We start from the raw sequence: 17,857 nt of genomic DNA, 5'->3' as shown, positions 1-17,857 counted from the left end.
ATGATGATCATTGGAAGAGGTGTCTGTGAATTCTTCTAATGAGATATTGGAAAATAGCTACCAGAAATGGGCAGGAAGAGGAGAAAGAAAACTTAGGATATAGGATAGATCAGGTTAAAAATGCATGGCCTTTAACAGGGAAGGATAATAAGTTCTTCTTGGAATGAACTGAGAATGGCAGATGCCCTAGGTACAACATCTGGTGCCTACAAATATTTTGAGAATCATCTTTCTGCATTGTTTCTCACCAGGGCATTTTGTAACAGAAATTAGCCTGGTGTTCCCAGCTACTGAAATGTGACTGAAGAACTGACAGCTGCCAAGATTTCCATTCTTGCTTTGGGATGTTGGAGAGGGATGCTGGCCCGTTTGAGTATGTAGAGAGACCACTGTAACATCAGTGGTGTGCGGTAAAGTTAACTCATCATGGGTGATCATCTGAACCAGAACTGAGGAACATTTTGTGGTGACCCAGGCTTCTGGGAACATGTGATGAGAACTTCTTCCCCCAACTGGGTCATAAAAATCCATAGTAAACTGTGCCCTCAGATTAGAGTGGCTTTTGATTAGATTTGAAGTCTTCCGGAATTGACTTTTGGTCATTTTGATGTTATCCCCGGCAAACTCTAACCTCAGGGCCTGCAAGTTCAATATATTTTGGCACTTCTAAAAATTAGCGTAAAAACTAATTATTGAATTGTCACTATTGTATTCCAGAATCCTTAACTCCACTTAGGGAACAGAGAAAACTAAAAGGAATGACTAGGACTGACTCAGGTTTGAGTGGATTATATTGTGACCTGGGTCTTTGCTAGATCGTCATCCTTTGTGATCTTCATTAATGAGCAATATATTATTCAGAAATTATAGTTTTAGATGTATTTCATTAACTTAATATATATAAGTAAGGCACTGAATTACTGAAGAATCATCATAACATTTGAGAAGAGCACAGAAAGAAGAAGCTACTTCATATTTATTTGAAGATAAAGCAGGGTTGTATGGTATATTGTAATATACTTAGTACCATAATTGGTAAATGATAAAATCACAATGCAACGACCAGAGGAGAAATATTGATGTTTGAGGGCACTGATTCTGGAGTAGGAAAATATGGTCCACATTCTGGCTTCACCGCTCACTTGCTGTACAACCTTGGCTATGTTGCCTCAAGTCTGTGAGAATCAGTTCTCTCATTTGTAAAATAGAGTCTGTATGGCATTATTCTAGTGCCTGGAGAAGGTAGGTGCTGACAATCAATAATAAGAGTAAAAGGGAGAAATGTATTTCACATGGAAACACCGTTTAAAAAGAGAAGGAAAAATAAAAAGCCTAAGAAGAACACAGCATTAATGAAGTAGCTCTCTTTTAAGCTCTTTATTTAGCAGGTTATTAAGAGCCAAATGCTGGAGAATGAATAAATGGAAAAAAAAAAAAAGACACAAAAAACACAACAGACAAACAAAAAACCCATAAGTTCCCTGAGATCCTGGAAATACTTGAAGTCAAATAATCACTAGTTATAAATCAGGCGCTGCTTTTTCAGGTCTTCTAACTCTTAGCTGGAGCTCGTATCAGCAGCTGACACATGGGAAATCAAAACACTGTGACAGAATTCATTCTTTTGGGCATTACGCGGTATCCAGAGCTGCGGAAAATACCCTCTGTCGTCTTTCTAATCATGTCTGTGTCCACCGTTTTGGGAAACCTCCTCATTGTGGTAACCATGGTTACAAGTCAGAGTCTGAGATCACCCATGTATCTTTTCCTTACCTCCTTGTCCGTCATGGATGTCACCTACTCTTCCATCATTGCCCCCAAGTTGACTGTGGACTCCCGCTCTGAGAGCACTACCATCTCCCTGGAAGGTTACATGGCCCAGCTCTTCAGCCGGGTAATGTGTGTGGCCATCTTCCTCATCCTCATCACTTCCTATGTGGTCACCCTCTGCTCCCTGAAGTCCTGCAGCTCTGAAGGGCGGCGTAAAGCCCTCTCCACCTGTGGCTCCCACCTCACTGTGGTCATCACGTTCTTTGTGCCTTGTATGTTTTTGTATGTTAGGCCTGTGGCCACCTACCGCATAGACAAGGTGATGGCCGAGTCTGATTCCATCATCACACCCATGTTAAATCCCTTGATCTACACCCCGAGGATTATGGAGGTGAAAAGTGCCATGAGAAAACTGTTGATTAAAATGGGGAGTTTGGTTGGCAAGTGACCGTCATGCTCAGAATATCATGTGTGTCCATTAAAGAGAACTCTGTTCTTTCAGGAATGTGGGGGAAGCAAAACTATCCATTCTTCACTAACAACCAGAGAGATTTCTTAAAAATATAAATCTGATTTTGATTGATAGTGTTTGCAGTTTAAGGATTATGATATCTTTCTGCTTTCTGTTCTTCTTTAGCTTCCTATTGCCTTCATAGCTTTTTTCATTTTTCCTTCTTATTTTTAAATTATAATTACATAATGTCCCAGAAAATATCTCAACAGCTTAAGTCAAAATGCGAATAAATGCAATTATTTTAAAAGAAAAACATGAGAAAGGAGAATTGATGGATAAGTTCAATCTAAACAAAATCGTCAAATTTCTTGCTATTATTCCTATTTTTATTATTTTTATTTTTAATTCATTTTCATTAACATAATTCCAATTGGAGTTTGATAGTTCTATCACAAAGCTGGATAACAAACCATCAAGTGCTTCATTATCAGTGATGAGGAAACTTAGCCCTCTCTCAGCAGAACCACTGCTAGATAGGAACATTTTCTGATGGCTTATTTTTTTGTGGAAAAAATGAACTTTTTAAAACCACAATTTACTATAAAATTTACATGCTTTTTTAGGACTCATTCTTACTGACTTTTGAAAGTGCTGTGTACACATTTTAAAATCTCAATGAACTGTTTTTTTTATAGTTTGTCGGTTATTTGGAATCTCCTTGCCTTCTACTAGAATTTCCTGGTTAATCTTTCCTCTGAATCTCTAATCGCATCCTGAGTGCCTCACCCAACCCCTTGGTGTGCATCAGAAATCCTGAGATTTGTCATTTGCCCTCAGGACTTCCCTGGTGGCTCAGTCAGTAAAGCGTCTGCCTACAATGCGGGAGACCTGGGTTCGATCCCTGGGTCGGGAAGATCCCCTGGAGAAGAAAATGGCAACCCACTCCAGTACTCTTGCCTGAAGAATCCCATGGACGGAGGAGCATGGTAGGCTACAGTCCATGGGGTTACAAAGAGTCCAACACAACTGAGGGATTTCACTTCACTTCACTTCTTAGATTCATGAAAGATTTTGCTTCTCTCTCTCTCAAAACAAGCCTTCATCCCACTTAGGTGACTACTTCTCTCCAACTTCTGGTACTAGATGAGGGGTCGTTACCTTAGAGCGCCTTCCTCTGTTACTCTATTCAGTGGTTCTTCTACGCTCACCATTAACCTCTATGTCGATGTTCTCATTTTCTTAGTAACAATGACCAAAAGCAAGTTTATTTTGTGCAACTATCCTCTGACTTTTATTACATTCCATGCCTGTCTAGACTGGACACGTCTCCAGGAAGGGATTTTTTTTTTTTCCTTTTTTTTGTGCTGGGTCTTCATTGTCTCATGGGTTTCTCTCTAGTAGCAGCTACTGTCTAGTTCCTATGTGTGGGCTTCTCACTGTGGGGACTTCTTTTGTTGCAGACCATGAGGTCTAGAGCTTGTGGGCTTCAGCACATTCAGTTCATAGGCTCTAGAGCACAGGTTCAATAGTTGTGGTACCCGGGTTTGGTTGCTCTGTGTCACGTGTGACCTTTGCAGATCAGAGATGGAACCCATGCCTCCTGCATTGGTAGGTGGATTCTTTACCACTGAGATACTAAGGAAGCCCAGAAGGGGTTTTTATTTATCCTTCCCATGGATTCATTTTTCAATAAATATCTGTTGGATGAATATAAAACACAAGAGCCTATATTTTTCAAATAGCCCAATTCAGATGGTTGAGTCATAAAAAGAAGCAAACACTAAAATTAAAAGTAACTGAAACAAAAAGGCAGAAAGTGAACATTATAATAGAGTGAAAGGAAATGGCAGGATGTGATTATTTCATGGAAAGTACTTCATGTTGGGCAGTCAGAAAAGGATTCTATTAGCATGCATCTTTTAAACTGACTGGAATTCTATTGATATTACATTAGAAAAAAGATATGAGCTATATTAATATTTTAATACCAATGAGCTGAGTAGTTACAGAAATGGGCAGAAGGAAACAGTCATGTAAGGATTAATGAGATGAAGATTCTAGAGTGAGAACACTCTAATTCAAGAAACATCATGGTGTTTTTGAGGAAATGTAAAATAACAGAGTGAATGAAACATAGTGATCCAGGCAGAGAGAGGCCAGAAGCAGGATCAAGAATGTATGAGAGACTCAGATCATGTATGCAATGCTGATACCTCTGAGTTTTTATTCAACCATGGGTAAATAATTTTCCCAGTATATAAAATTTGAATAAACAACAAGAAAAAAGAATGAAAGTTATATTTGGATTATGTCTTGTTTACTTAAGATGACACCACCCTAATGGGAGAAGTAAAGAGGAACTAAACAGTCTCTTGTTGAAAGTGAAAGAGGAGCGTGAAAAAGCTCTCTTAAAACTCAACGTTGAAAAAAAGAAGATCATCACATATGATCCCATCACTTCACGGAAAATAGATGGAGGAAAAATGGAAACAGTGACAGACTTTATTTTCTTGGGCTCCAAAATCACTGCAGATGGTGACTGCAGCCATGAAATTAAAAGATGCTTGTTCCTTGGAAAGAAAGCTATGACAAATCTAGAGAGCATATTAAAAATCAGAGATGTCACTCTGATGACAAAGGTCTGTGTAGTCAAAGCTAGGGTTTATCTTGTAGTCATGTATGGATATGAGAGCTGTACCTTAAAGACTGAGTGCCGAAAACGTGATACTTTTGAACTGTGGTGTTGGAAAAACTCTTGAGCGTTCCTGAGATGGCAAAGAGATCAAACCAATCAATCCTAAAGGAAATCAGTTTTGAATATTCATTGGAAGGACTGATGCTGAAGCTGAAGCTCCAATACTTTGACCACCTGATGCAAGAAGCTGACTCATCGGAAAAGACCCTGATGCTGGGAAAATTTGAGGGCAGGAGGAGAAGGGGGTGACAGAAGATGACATGGTTGAATGTCATCATCAACTCAATGGACATGAGTTAGAGAGAACTCTGGAAGATAGTAAAGGATGAGGGAGCCTGACATGGGGTTACAAAGAGTCAGACAGGACTGAGCGATTGGACAATAACAACTTAAGAACCAGTAACAACAACAACAACAACAAAAAAGAACCAGTCACACTTAATGTAAACTTATTAAGACCAGGGGTGTCCCTGGTAGCTCAGCTGGTAAGGAATCTGCCTGCAATGCAGGAGACTCCAGTTCAATTCCTGGGTTGGGAAAATCCCCTGGAGAAGGAATAGGCTACCCACTCCAGTATGCTTGGATTTTCCTGGTGGCTCATATGGTAAAGAATCCATCTGCAATACAGGAGACCCAAGTTCAATTCCTGGGTTGGGAAGATCCCCTGGAGAAGGGATAAGCTACCCACTCCAGTCTTCTTGGGCTTCCCTAGGGGATCTGCTGGCAAAGAATCAGCCTGCAGTGCAGGGGTCCTGGCTTCAATCCTTGGGGAGGTCCCCTGGAGGAGGGCATGGCCACTCTCTCCAGTATTCCTGCTTAGAAAATCCCCATGGACCGAGGAGCCTGGAGTTCAGGCACAGAGTCAGACGTGACTGGGTAACTAAGCATAGCACAGCAAAGGATCAAACGGAGATGCTTTAGAAGCAGAACTCCAGACATAGAAGTAGAAAAATGGGGGGGGTTATTTGGAGGGAGCGTATAGCAAGTTTACAACTTGTTAATATGGTATTAAAGGATCTGATAGATGTCATTTTTGTTCTTAAATTTTTTTTTTTTCTGTCACTACTTTTTATATTAGAGCTATTGGGGATCTTAGGTGCAACATACTAACATTTTGTCTTCACTTGACAGAAATGCTTCCCGTAAAGCCATACTTAAGTACTTGAGTATTAAATGATACTTAAATATCACAAAATAATACTCTTGGTGCCAATTTGAATTGGAATTATAAGCTCAGGTTCGAAAATAGCATGACAGTACTTAATCATGAGATTATATAGTAGTTGTGGTAGTGGGAGTGGTGAGTGAACATTATTTATATATTAAGCTATCTTCAAATACACATTTTTTAATAACCTTATATAAAATAAAAGATCCAATTTTGAGAAGTGCTAAGCTTTCAATTTCAGGTTCTTCCCAGAATCCTGAAACTTGAGTTTTCAGATGTTATGGTGAAGCAAAAGAACAAAAATGCTTCTTTCCTGTACACAAAAGAAAACTTAATGGTATGGGAAGAGCCTGAAACTTCATTATTTCCTGCAAATGTTCATATTCCCAAAAGTGATTCTCAAAGCATAAGGAAGATGGAGCGCCTTCTCTCCTACTTGGGTAAAATGACCACTTCCTTTCACCTGTCCTACCTTTCTGTCCTCCCTCCTGCCCTTTACCCTCCCTTCTACACATTCTTGCTGCCAAACTCTTATTTCCTCTTCCCTCTCCTTTATGAAGAGCAATGTGGAAGATTCTGAAGGGCAACTGATTGACTGGCTGTTGTTTCCTATTGAGCCAAACATAAGACCCTTCATCTTCATAACTATTCACGATATTTTAAGAGGTTTTTCAGGGATGGTCTCAGTTTTCACTGATAGTTCCAGCTTTTATAGGAGTTTGAGGGTCATCAGTGTAGATACACTAGTGAGGTGGATTCAGGCACTGATTTCCAGAGTAACATTTTCTCAGAGAATCTTCTCTAACCGTTAGGTTGTCAAGACAGAAACTGTGATTCTGTAGAGTACCAGTGCCCTATGGATAAGCTCTTATGACCACTTTCATAAGAACTAAAATAAAATCTAGAAAAAGAATCAATGTGCACACACACACACACACACACACACACACACACACATTCTGTCAGTCCACTTCTCTCTGAAGAAACATTTGTGCAAGAAACTAAATTATCATGTGAATATTGTCTGATGTTGATAGAATTAAAGTAAGAGTCATCAGAGGTTGTTCAAAATTGTTATTTGTTTTATTTTCTAATGTAAGCCTCTCAGAATGAGGATACTGTGTATCTCTGTCCTTATATCCTTGTGTTTCTCTACTCTTGCTTCTGGACAAAAATATGCTATCTCTTCTGTCCATAAAGCAGAACTAAATCTTTAAGGAAATATACACAAGGATTCCTCTATATACACTTATCAAGTGAAGTCATGCTTTGCTACACCATAACATTTTCATGGCATTTTTCACTTCTTCATTCCGTAGTGTATAGATCAGCGGGTTAAGTAAGGGTGTCCCAATTGTATAAAACACAGCCACCATCTTGTCTATTGGAAATGTGGTTGGTGGGCGTGTGTATATGAATATACATGGGCCAAAAAATATGACAACCACAGTGAAGTGGGAGGTGCATGTAGAAAGGGCTTTTCGCCTTCCTTCTGCGCTGTGGTTTCTCAGGGAGTGTAATATGACAACATAAGAAATAAACAGGATTATGAAACTCACCATACATATGGCCCCACTGTTAAAAACAGCAAGCAAATTTATCACAGAAGTGTCCATGCAGGCAAGTTTCAACAAGGGCTGCAAATCACAGAAATAGTGGTCAATCACATTAGGGCCACAAAAGGGCAACCTCAAAACCAGGAAAATCTGTGCTGACGAGTGAATACAAGATCCCACCCAGGCTAGAATCACCAGTCCACCACAGAGGTGCCGGCTCATGATGGTTGTATATCGCAAGGGTTTGCAGATCGCTATGTAGCGATCAAAGGCCATGAGGATGAGCACAAAGATCTCCATGCATCCAAAGAAATGGGCGGCAAAGACCTGGGTCATGCACTCATTGTAGGAAATGGTTTTCTCCTGAGAAAGGACATCCACAATTAACCTGGGGGCTGTGGTTGTGGAGAAGCAGGCATCAGCAAAGGACAGATAGAACAGGAAGAAATACATGGGACTCCCAAGTGTCCTGCTTGTCTTAATAGTCACTACAATAAGAAAGTTCGCCAACAGTGTTGCAAGGTATAGGATCAAGAAGACTCCAAATATCACTTTCTGCTTTTCCGCATCCTGTGTCAAGCCAAAGAGAATGAATTCAGTCACACTCTTATTCACTGACATGGTAATGACTGTAGACGAGATCTAGGTGACAAAGGTTTAATCTGCAGAAAGAAGAAAAGAACAGACATCTGGGGAAGATAAGTGGACTGAATTCTGAAGTCCTAGTTTATGCTGCATGCTCTGTTGGTTCCAAATGCCTTTAATCCCATATGAATGTCTGGAAATCTACACATGTCCTATTCTCACCCAGATCTATCTATGATTCAGAAGTTAGCAGCCTTGGATCAAAGTTTTTGCATTTTGAGAATACAGAATGAATGGTCTTTAAAATTTTTTATTCCAACCAAGATCACGAACTCCAGAACTAGTACTTTCCTTGGACAAATGACTTCAACACTTTGAAATTTAGCCTTCTGACAAGAAATGGGGTGCAAACACTTGCCATATCTTATTCTGAGTTTTCCTGAAAATTTAAAGCTGATTTTGTACCCACATAGACATCAATATACACAGGTATATTCCAGGCATTATATATCTTTTCTATGTTCTTTAAAATCTAAATAGCACTATTTCAATACTAAGTGTTAATACTATTAGAGGCCCTGCTGAAGAAACCATTCTTAGTTTGGTTCATTTTTGTGTCTATTATACCTGACTCCACTGGAGTCTTGGTTGAAGTATGCTTTGACAATTTTTACCTGCGCTTCTTGTGTTCTAGATGTCAGCTTCACTGATGGTCATAATATAACAAATGCGTGGATAATACACTAAGGTTTCTATAATTTGGGAAACTATTATTTACCCTCTCGACTATACTCCTGAACTTACCCCATTAAAGTACTAAGCCTTTCTGCCTATGGATTTGACTTGTTAAATTTCCAATATGTGTATAATCTAATATATGATCTTACTTACACATGTCTCTCTTTACTCTAAATTTTCCAGAGTATTTTGCTAAAAATATTGTTTGAAAAAAACCCTGCAATTCCAATATACAGTAATACAATTTTTCTATTTCAGATATTTGTTAACATCATATATAGTTTGAATGAAATCATCATTGTAGTGTAGTTTCTGACTTTCACTTAGAATTATTATAACAATTTTCACATTAATATGTGAAATTTCACAATAATTTCCATAGTTTAATTATTGACTTAATAATATAATGATATATAAAACTTTAGAATATTGCAGAAAAATTAATGCACATACAAGCAAAGTAAAGAAAGGTTATTGTATTATCTCATTTGGTTAGTAAAAATGTATTTTTATTACACGTATATCAAATTATATTACAAGTCACATTTTATTTTTTACCACATCTTTATGAAAACATATGGTCCTGAGTATCTTTTATCTTTTGTTGTCTTATATTTTGTAATTTTGGTATTTTATTTACCATTAATATTAATCTAGCAAAATGATATTTCTTAGTAAAGAATACAGTTGATGGAGTCAGTTTGTCTGGGTTCAAATCCCAGATTCACTATTTACTATTTGCTAGTAAACTAGTTATTAGTTTACTAGAGGTAATTATGGTTACTATGCAGTTAAAATGAAGAAGCAGGTGGCTCATAGTAAGTAAGAACTATGTAAGTCTCAGTCTCTACTACTTGTACTTTTATGACTTTGCTTCTTTTCTTCTTATGAGAACTTGTTCTTTTTTATAAAATACAAACTGTCAATTTTCCCATTTTAATGTAGTCTATATTTTGAAAAAACTTTAAAATAGTAATACAGTATCCACTCACCTTCCATAATTCCATAATTATCTTTCACTTTAAACATTGAATTGAAATTATTTGGATTTATTGTGAGGAATGTGGAAAACATCCTCCCTGTTCCTAAAAGTTTAATATGAGTTTTAAGGTACTTGGAGATAAGATCACTAATTATGTAAGTCATCATACCACTGGTGTTATAAGAGTAGAAACCATCTACAGAGATAAAAGTACAAATTCCTAAATAGTACATTAGTCAGTGAAAAATTCAGAATTTTTTAAAGAGATGAACTTTAACTGAAGAAAGTCAGGTTTTAAATCAGGTCTAAGAGGTGAGTTAGCATAGAATCTGAGGCCACACTACCTAGATTCACACTCCACCTGCTGCCTATGAGGGTGTAATATTTAATAAATTCCTTGATTCTGTGCATTTCATTTTCTCCAGCTGTGAAAATATGTGATAAAGCAATCTACCTTTCAAGATTGCTATGAAGGTTGGATAATTCAGAATGTGCAAAACATATGGAAGATGTGGGTATGTGGTACCTTCAAGTGCAGTGGTTACTTCCATTATGATTATGAGTGTTAGCTTTCCAAGAGGGATTGTTCATTTTTCAAAGATACCAACTCCAAACTTTTATTTACCTATAAAACAACTGCACAACTGTTTCAAACATTAAGTTCCCTTTCTAAGTAGCTGAAATCATATCAGCACTGTGTATCACACCAGTTTTCTCATGGTGACCAGAAGTTAGGAATGATGCTTTCAGAAATTTTAATATGTACCTAAATATAAATAAACAAAAGTACACAACACATTCAGTAATACGGGCCCCTGATAAGAGAAAAGTAGAAGGAACATAGGCCCTTGGATGTGAAAAAGTCCAGAATCCAGAGATAAAATTCAGAGGAGTGAGGGCTTTGGAAGAAGAGAGGAAAGCAATATTTTAATGGACAGGATTCTGCTGCTGCCAAGTCACTTCAGTCATTCAGTCATGTCCGACTCTGTGCGACCCCATAGACGGCAGCCCACCAGGCTCCCCTGTCCCTGGGATTCTCCAGGCAAGAACCCTGGAGTGGGCTGCTGTTCCCTTCTCCAATACTTGAAAGTGAAAAGTGAAAGTGAAGTCGCTCAGTTGTGTCCAACTCTTCATGACCCCATGAACTGTAGCCTACCAGCTTCCTCTGTCCATGGGATTTTCCAGGCAAGAGTACTGGAGTGGGTTGCCATTGCCTTCTCCAAATGGACGTGATAAGGCAAATGTTTTATCAAGCAAATAAAAAGAAAATCAAACCAAAACTTTTAGTTTAGTTGGATTACTCTGATTCTGGGAAATACTGAAGGCAAAAAGAGGAGAGGGTGGCAGAGAACAAGATGGTTAGATAGCATCACTGACTTAATGGACATGAATTTGAACAAAGTCCAGGAGATCATGGAGGGAAGAGAGGCCTGATATGCTGAAGTCCATGGAGTGGCAAAGAGTCAGACATGATATAGCGCCTGAACAACAACAAAGTCATAGTAGAAAAGCTTCGAAAACTAGGTTTTCTACCTAGCGAAAGGCCATGAAAACAAGAATGTATTGTTTGAATATGTTTTTTTGGGAATATATAAAATGTAGAGGCCTATAAAGATGTGAACAGCTTTTATTATGATTTATTCGTTACCTAAGAACAGAAATAACTAAGTTGTTTAACAAAATTGTCATTAAAAAAAATCCAATTGGAGTGTAAGCTCATCTGCAATGAAATGTCTACCTTCTTGAAGATATGCAGCTTCCAGGGGAGATATGTCTTTCTATTCCCTACACTAAGAAACTGAGTGGGAGGCATACAAGTTGATCCTCTGTGGTCCCAACGAAATAAAGTCTGGACCCTCAGTGACCCCAGATATGATTCATTGGTGACTTTGGATTTCTTACTTCCTTCCCTGGAGAAAGGAATAGCTACCCAGTCCAGTATTCTGGCCTGGAGAATTCCATGGACTGTATAGTCCATGGGTTGCAAAGAGTCGAACATGACAGAGCGACTTTCACTTCTTAGCGAGGGATCTTAAATGCTCCTTTTTGATTAGTCTCATGCAAAACAACAAAATTAAATATATCTTTTTAAAATTTAATAGGATCATGTGCTGTCATTGTTATCATTTTAAGGCTTTATTTTTTATAGCAGTTTTAGGTTCACAATAAAATTAAGAGAAAGGGTCAGAGATTTCCCATAGAGTCCCTGCCCCAACACATATATAACCTCCACCCCATTATCGACTATCCCACCAGAGTGGTGCGTTTGTTATACTGCCGAAGCTACATGGACACACTGCAGTCTCCTGAAGTCCATGGTTTACCACGGGGCTCACTCTTGGCGGTGGACATTCTATGGATTTGAATAAATGTGCGATGATGTGTATCTATTACTATAATATTGTAGAGAATATGTTCACTGCCCTAAAACATGATCATTTTTATATTTCTAAAACATGGAACATATTAAGTCTTTTCACAGAGTGCTTAATTTTCATTCAATTCTAAATAAAATGTCTCACACAAAAATTTAGTGGATGAAAAGGAACACTTTGAGTGAGATCTCTCTCTGTGTTTTGATTGTAAGAATTATTAGCTCCTACATACCATTAAGTCAGGCTGATATTTCATAAACATCAGTTTAACAAATGGTCGTCTAGTGGTTAAGACTCCATGCTCCCGGTGCAGGAGGCACGGGTTCAATCCCTGGTCAGGGAACTAAGATCCTGCATGCCATTAGACAAGGCCAAAGAAAAAAGAAAGAAAAGGAAAAGTGAACATTTTAAAGCCATGACACCTTATAAATGTAATAAAGTGATTACTGTGGTTTTCAAGAACAATGACTGAGATACTCACTGTGGCTCTCAGAGTCCTCTAACTCAGTGCTTCTGCTTCTACATGCAGCAGCCCAGCCTGGCTCTGTCAAATCACGTGCTTGCTAATGGCTATCCATTTCAAAGGGCATGTTTGCGTGCATGTGTGTGTGTGTGTGTGTGTGTGTGTGTGTGTGTGTGTATTTACTGAATTATGCAATCCTTTCAGATTTGCTTTAATATTTTTTATTCATTTGATTTTACCATCTCATAAGGCAAGTTCATGTGTTGATTTTTTTTTTTTTAATTTTTATTGGAGCAGAGTTGGTTTACAAAGTTGCATTATTTTCTGCTATATGAGAAGACTATAATTCCAAAAGATATATGCACCCCAATGTGTATTGCAGCACTTTTTACCGTAGTTAGGACATGGAAGCAGTCTCCATCAATGGAGGAATGGATAAATAAGATGTGGCACATATACACAATGGAATATTACTCAGCCATAAAAGGATCAAAACTGTGCCATTTCCAGAGAAGTGGATGGGCCTAGAGACGGTCATACAGAGGCACGTTCATACTGTTCTATTTTGTTTACTTCAAGTTAAGCTGGGAGGCAGGATTTAGCAGAGAATAGTCAGAGAGGAACCTGGACTGAAACTGAAGCATTTGTGCTCCATAGCAATTCTTGCTAACACTCTGCTCCACACAGTTACACAAAATATCAGTCTCCAGCCATCCAGGAGGAGCCAGCATAAAGCCAGAAAATCCTAAGCAGGTAAAGAAGTAAACCTCTGACATGTTCAGTGCATGTCCTGACTAGTAAATGAGTGCAAACTTCCAGATGGGTCAAACAAAGAGATCAGCATTTAGATGTTTATCTGAAAAATAGTAGTAAGGAGTAAGGGATAGAGAGATTAGAGAATGGTGGGAGAAGCCAGAGCAAAAGGGGAAATTTTGATTGTGGGAAAGAGCCAGAAAAAGAAGAAGAATCAGAGGATGGAACAGGGCAAATCTCACTAGACAAGGGTGAGCAAAGACCCATGCTAGGGATAAAAAGTAGTTTATCCCAGGGTTTCACTAGAGAGTTGATCTTTCTCTTCTCCAGTCCTCATATTATCCCTTACTCCAATCCCAGAAGAAGAATGCAATTTGGGGCTGTAAGTAGGGGTGATGGTGTGTCCTGGGTAGAAAATGTTAGTGTAATAATTAGGACAGCAAGTATCACAACATCACCTGTATCAGTGCATACCCACCGCACATCATTCATCCGCGCCCTTGCCCTTCTCCTACCCCTATGCTTTGTAAATGAGAAACGTGCAGGCATAGAATGCTGTGCCTCTGCTCCCTTCAGTATCCCCCCTTTTTGGATCAGAACTGGGCCTGAGCCAGTGTTGCATTAGCAGAGACCAATGAGAGAAGAGGCTCCCCCAAACATCAGAGTCCTGTCATCTCCAAGAGAAATGTGTTTCCTGAACTTGAGGTTTCTCAGGAGACAGAACTGGGTAGAGGCAGCTGACCTAAAAGCCGGTCTTGAACGGGAGGCAAGAAGAAGGAAATTGTTCAGTTAGGCTTGAAAACTTACCTTTTTCCTTTGTGGAAATAAAAAAAAAGGATAGAGCTATGAGCTCTTGCTCCCTCAATTCTGATTTGCTATGAAGATGAATCATGCTCAGTATTTGCAACACGTACATTGTACTCCAAATAGATCCACTCTGCTTTCCATCCCAGGACCTATGGGGAGAGAAGATAATCCATAGATACCAACCCTTCCTCGAAGGCCTGAGTTAGACTCTTCAGAAGGGTCTGTAATACTGGCAGAAAGTTGCTTACTCTGCTCTTATAAATTTCTAGAATAAATAGGAAATATTCCCACCAGTCTATGATAAAACTATCTCTAAATAGCCAAATCCAATAACCCCAAATCTTTCCCTGGCAGAGCACGTAAATTAAACATGTCCTCTTCCTCTAACAGATATTTATAAGGACTTAATGAAAAGTTCTTTGCCGAGGCTTTGAAGGTTAAACGTCTTTACCCTTCCCACCCAACTCTGAAAGACTTGCTAAATGAGCTATTTAGTTCAGTTAATCCAGAATCACAGCAAACAATGAGGCTAATTAATTCCAGACAAGATTGTCAAATGGGAGATTCTGCCCAGAGAGCCCTCCTCTCCTCCTACTCTGTCCTAATGAAGGGGACACCTTCCATTTCAGTTGCCAAGAGCTCCACTCATGTACCTACTCCAAGGGAAAAACACACTTTCAAAGTCACATGGAGGTATAGACTGCAAAAAGTTACCAAAGACTGTCCTTTAAGTCAAATCTTTCCCAATGACAAAAGCAGCTCTGAGTGTAGATAAAGGTTCAGATAGATCTGATCTAGTAGAATTCTAGCTTCTTGACTTATGTTTCTGTGGCTTTAAGCAAGTTTCTTAACTTCTCCTAGTTTCATATTTTAGAAACTGTAACTGTTAAATATATTAATTATTATATAAATCCTGATGATACCAGTGAAACATAACTAATGACGATGAAAACTACTACTTTAAATTTCTATAACCCCTATAGCATTTTGAAATCAGTCACCAGATAAAGGAAGGGAGAAGAGAAAAATGGAAAGAAAAATGTTTTTACATAATTTTATATTTAAATGAACTTCTTAAAGTATGATTTACATATAATAGACTGCACCATTTTAAACATACAGTAAATAACTTATGACAAATATATATGCTCATGTAAATGCCACCACATGACAGAAGAATATTAATTTTGTTCTTCTAGTCAAAGGACCAGATTATGGCTTTCTGTGTGTCTTCTCCTCATAAATATATTCTTTATTTATCCTTCTGCTCTTTATTATTTGGTATTATAATATGGCTCCTTCTGAAGTAAGATAGTTCATTCCATGCCACTCTCTAGCCTCTTGTGGTTTATATATGTTTCGACAATTATTTATTTATTAGCTCAGCAGGTACTTGACCATTTCCACTATGCCAGGTGCTATTCTAGGCACTGAAGACGTAACATTATTTTTAAGACACAAATTCCTACCATCATAACCAGCAAATAAAATGAATAAACTGTATGACAGGTTAGAGAATGATAAGTGCTAAGGAGAAAAACTAAGCAGAGATGGAGGAATAGGAGATACAGAAGGTTACTGGGTGGTTGTTGCAATTTTATGAAGTAGTCTGAAAAGTCATTATTGAGAGGATACATTTTAATAATAAATCAAAAGTACTGAGGGGATAAGCTATGAATATATCCAGAGGAAGAATAATTGAGAGACTAAAAACAGGCTTGCAAAGATCCTTAGAAATGATCACAGCAAGAACATCAGTTACTATCTTTAACCATAAAAAGTTGTTAACAGAAGAGAATATAATCAGATCTTCCACACTTTGATTGTCTGAGTCTGAAGGTCCATGAGTGCTGAGATTCCCAAAGAGACACGCTAATGCAAAACATCTCAAAGTGGCATCATATGAGTTCATCTGCCACAGTTTACAGTCCAGTTTTCAGATCTATAGAGAAATCAGTCAGTGCAGTCGTTCAGTCATGTCCGACTCTTTGTGACCCCATGGATTGCAGCACGCCAGTCTTCCTGTCCATCACCAACTCCCAGAGCTTGCTCAAACTCATGTCCATTGAGTCAGTGATGCCACCCAACCATCTCATCCTTTGTTGTCCCCTTCATCTCCTGCCTTCAATCTTTCCCAGTATCAAGGTCTTTTCCAATGAGTTAGTTCTTCACATCAGGTGTCGCAAGTATTGGAGTTTCAACTATAGCAAAATAGTCTTGATTATATTTATTCTCAGAGATAGACTCAATGTCTTTTTCCTTGTGGGCTGGCTCCTACTGTTGATGCTCATTAGTTAACAGTACTCAAACAAGAATGCAAATTTAGTGAGATACATGAAAAATATGAGCTTCCCAGGTGGCACAGAATCTGCCTGCCAATGCAGGAGACGCAAGAAATGCAGGTTTCATCACTGGGTCAAGAGCATCTCCTAAATAAGGAAATGGCAACTCATTCCAATATTCTTGCCTGGAAAATCACAAGGACAGAAGACCCTGGCAGGGTACAGTCTGTGGGGTCTCAAAACAGTCAGATACGACTGAGCGACTGAGCACACACACACACATTATGACATTATTTCTATTTTATTTGTCAATTATTGCCTTTTTCATATGTATGATCTCATCTGTGAGATCTTAGTTTTTATAATATAACTCTAACAGCTTTATAAAATGGTCACCCATTCAGAAGTAACCAAAGATTAGGAAAGTGCCCATGAAGTGAAACTACAAAAACAGATATGTATAAAAAGCTAAGAAATATGTAAATAATAATCAACATGATGAACAAAACATTTTAATGTATATACAGAGAAATTATGTATCAATGCAGTGAATATCTTTGTTATAAATAGAATTACCTGATTTGAATAGGAAGTGATGCATTATTTCCCTACACATACACAGGCAAAGAAAAAGCTAATTTTTCAGAGTATTACAAAGGGGAGACAAGCCCCAAATAGAGAGGATTGACTGGCTGATATTTATGCTCCTTGGGGGGCATAGGTTTCCAGGAGTGACGCTATGCTATTGACTCTTGAGCCAGAAAGTATATGATACAGACATAGTACTCCCAGACCTGATTTACCAACAAAATGGATGATAGAGATCAGGGGCAAAATATTAAACTTGGATAAGAAAAAAAAAAAAAATAATAGTGTACAAAACCAGAAGTTAAACCTACAGAGAGAACAGGATGTGGTTCACAAGCAGAAACATCAAAGCAGACAGCAGACATGAGGAATGGGCTTGTGCCCCCACAAAGATGATGGAACCTGATGTTGTCTCTCTGAGAGATTGGTTAAAATAATATAGATTTTGCCGGGTGCTCATTCTGCCTATTCCCCTAAATGTCCCACTGGAACACATTTATACTGTCCACAATAGAATGAACATTTTCTCTTTTCCATCAGCCCAATTATACTTAAACTCTGACAGAATTCGCAGTTGGCATCTTCTGCTCTTTGTCATCTTGAGTCAGACTTTGTTGCACCATAGCTTTCTCATGGCCTGT

General features: G+C 38.4%; 2 protein-coding genes across 2 annotated transcripts; one reads left to right on the top strand and one right to left on the bottom strand.

Moving 5' to 3' along the window:
• The first annotated feature begins 1,588 nt into the window (after positions 1–1,588).
• On the top strand, positions 1,589–2,218 carry LOC136175349 (olfactory receptor 4C6-like). The gene has a single exon (XM_065945676.1). The coding sequence runs from the start codon at positions 1,589–1,591 to the stop codon at positions 2,216–2,218; it is 630 nt and encodes a 209-aa protein (XP_065801748.1).
• A 5,131-nt stretch (positions 2,219–7,349) lies between these two features.
• Positions 7,350–8,264, bottom strand: LOC136175254 (olfactory receptor 4C11-like). Its single transcript, XM_065945573.1, has one exon. It carries the CDS (start codon positions 8,262–8,264, stop codon positions 7,350–7,352), a length of 915 nt encoding a protein of 304 aa, XP_065801645.1.
• Positions 8,265–17,857: the final 9,593 nt, after the last annotated feature.

The sequence above is a fragment of the Muntiacus reevesi genome, chromosome 9 (genome assembly GCF_963930625.1).
Source record: "Muntiacus reevesi chromosome 9, mMunRee1.1, whole genome shotgun sequence".
NCBI lineage: Eukaryota > Metazoa > Chordata > Mammalia > Artiodactyla > Cervidae > Muntiacus > Muntiacus reevesi.
The sequence above is the reverse complement of the archived record's forward strand: the minus strand, read 5'-3'. Positions and strand labels throughout refer to the sequence as shown.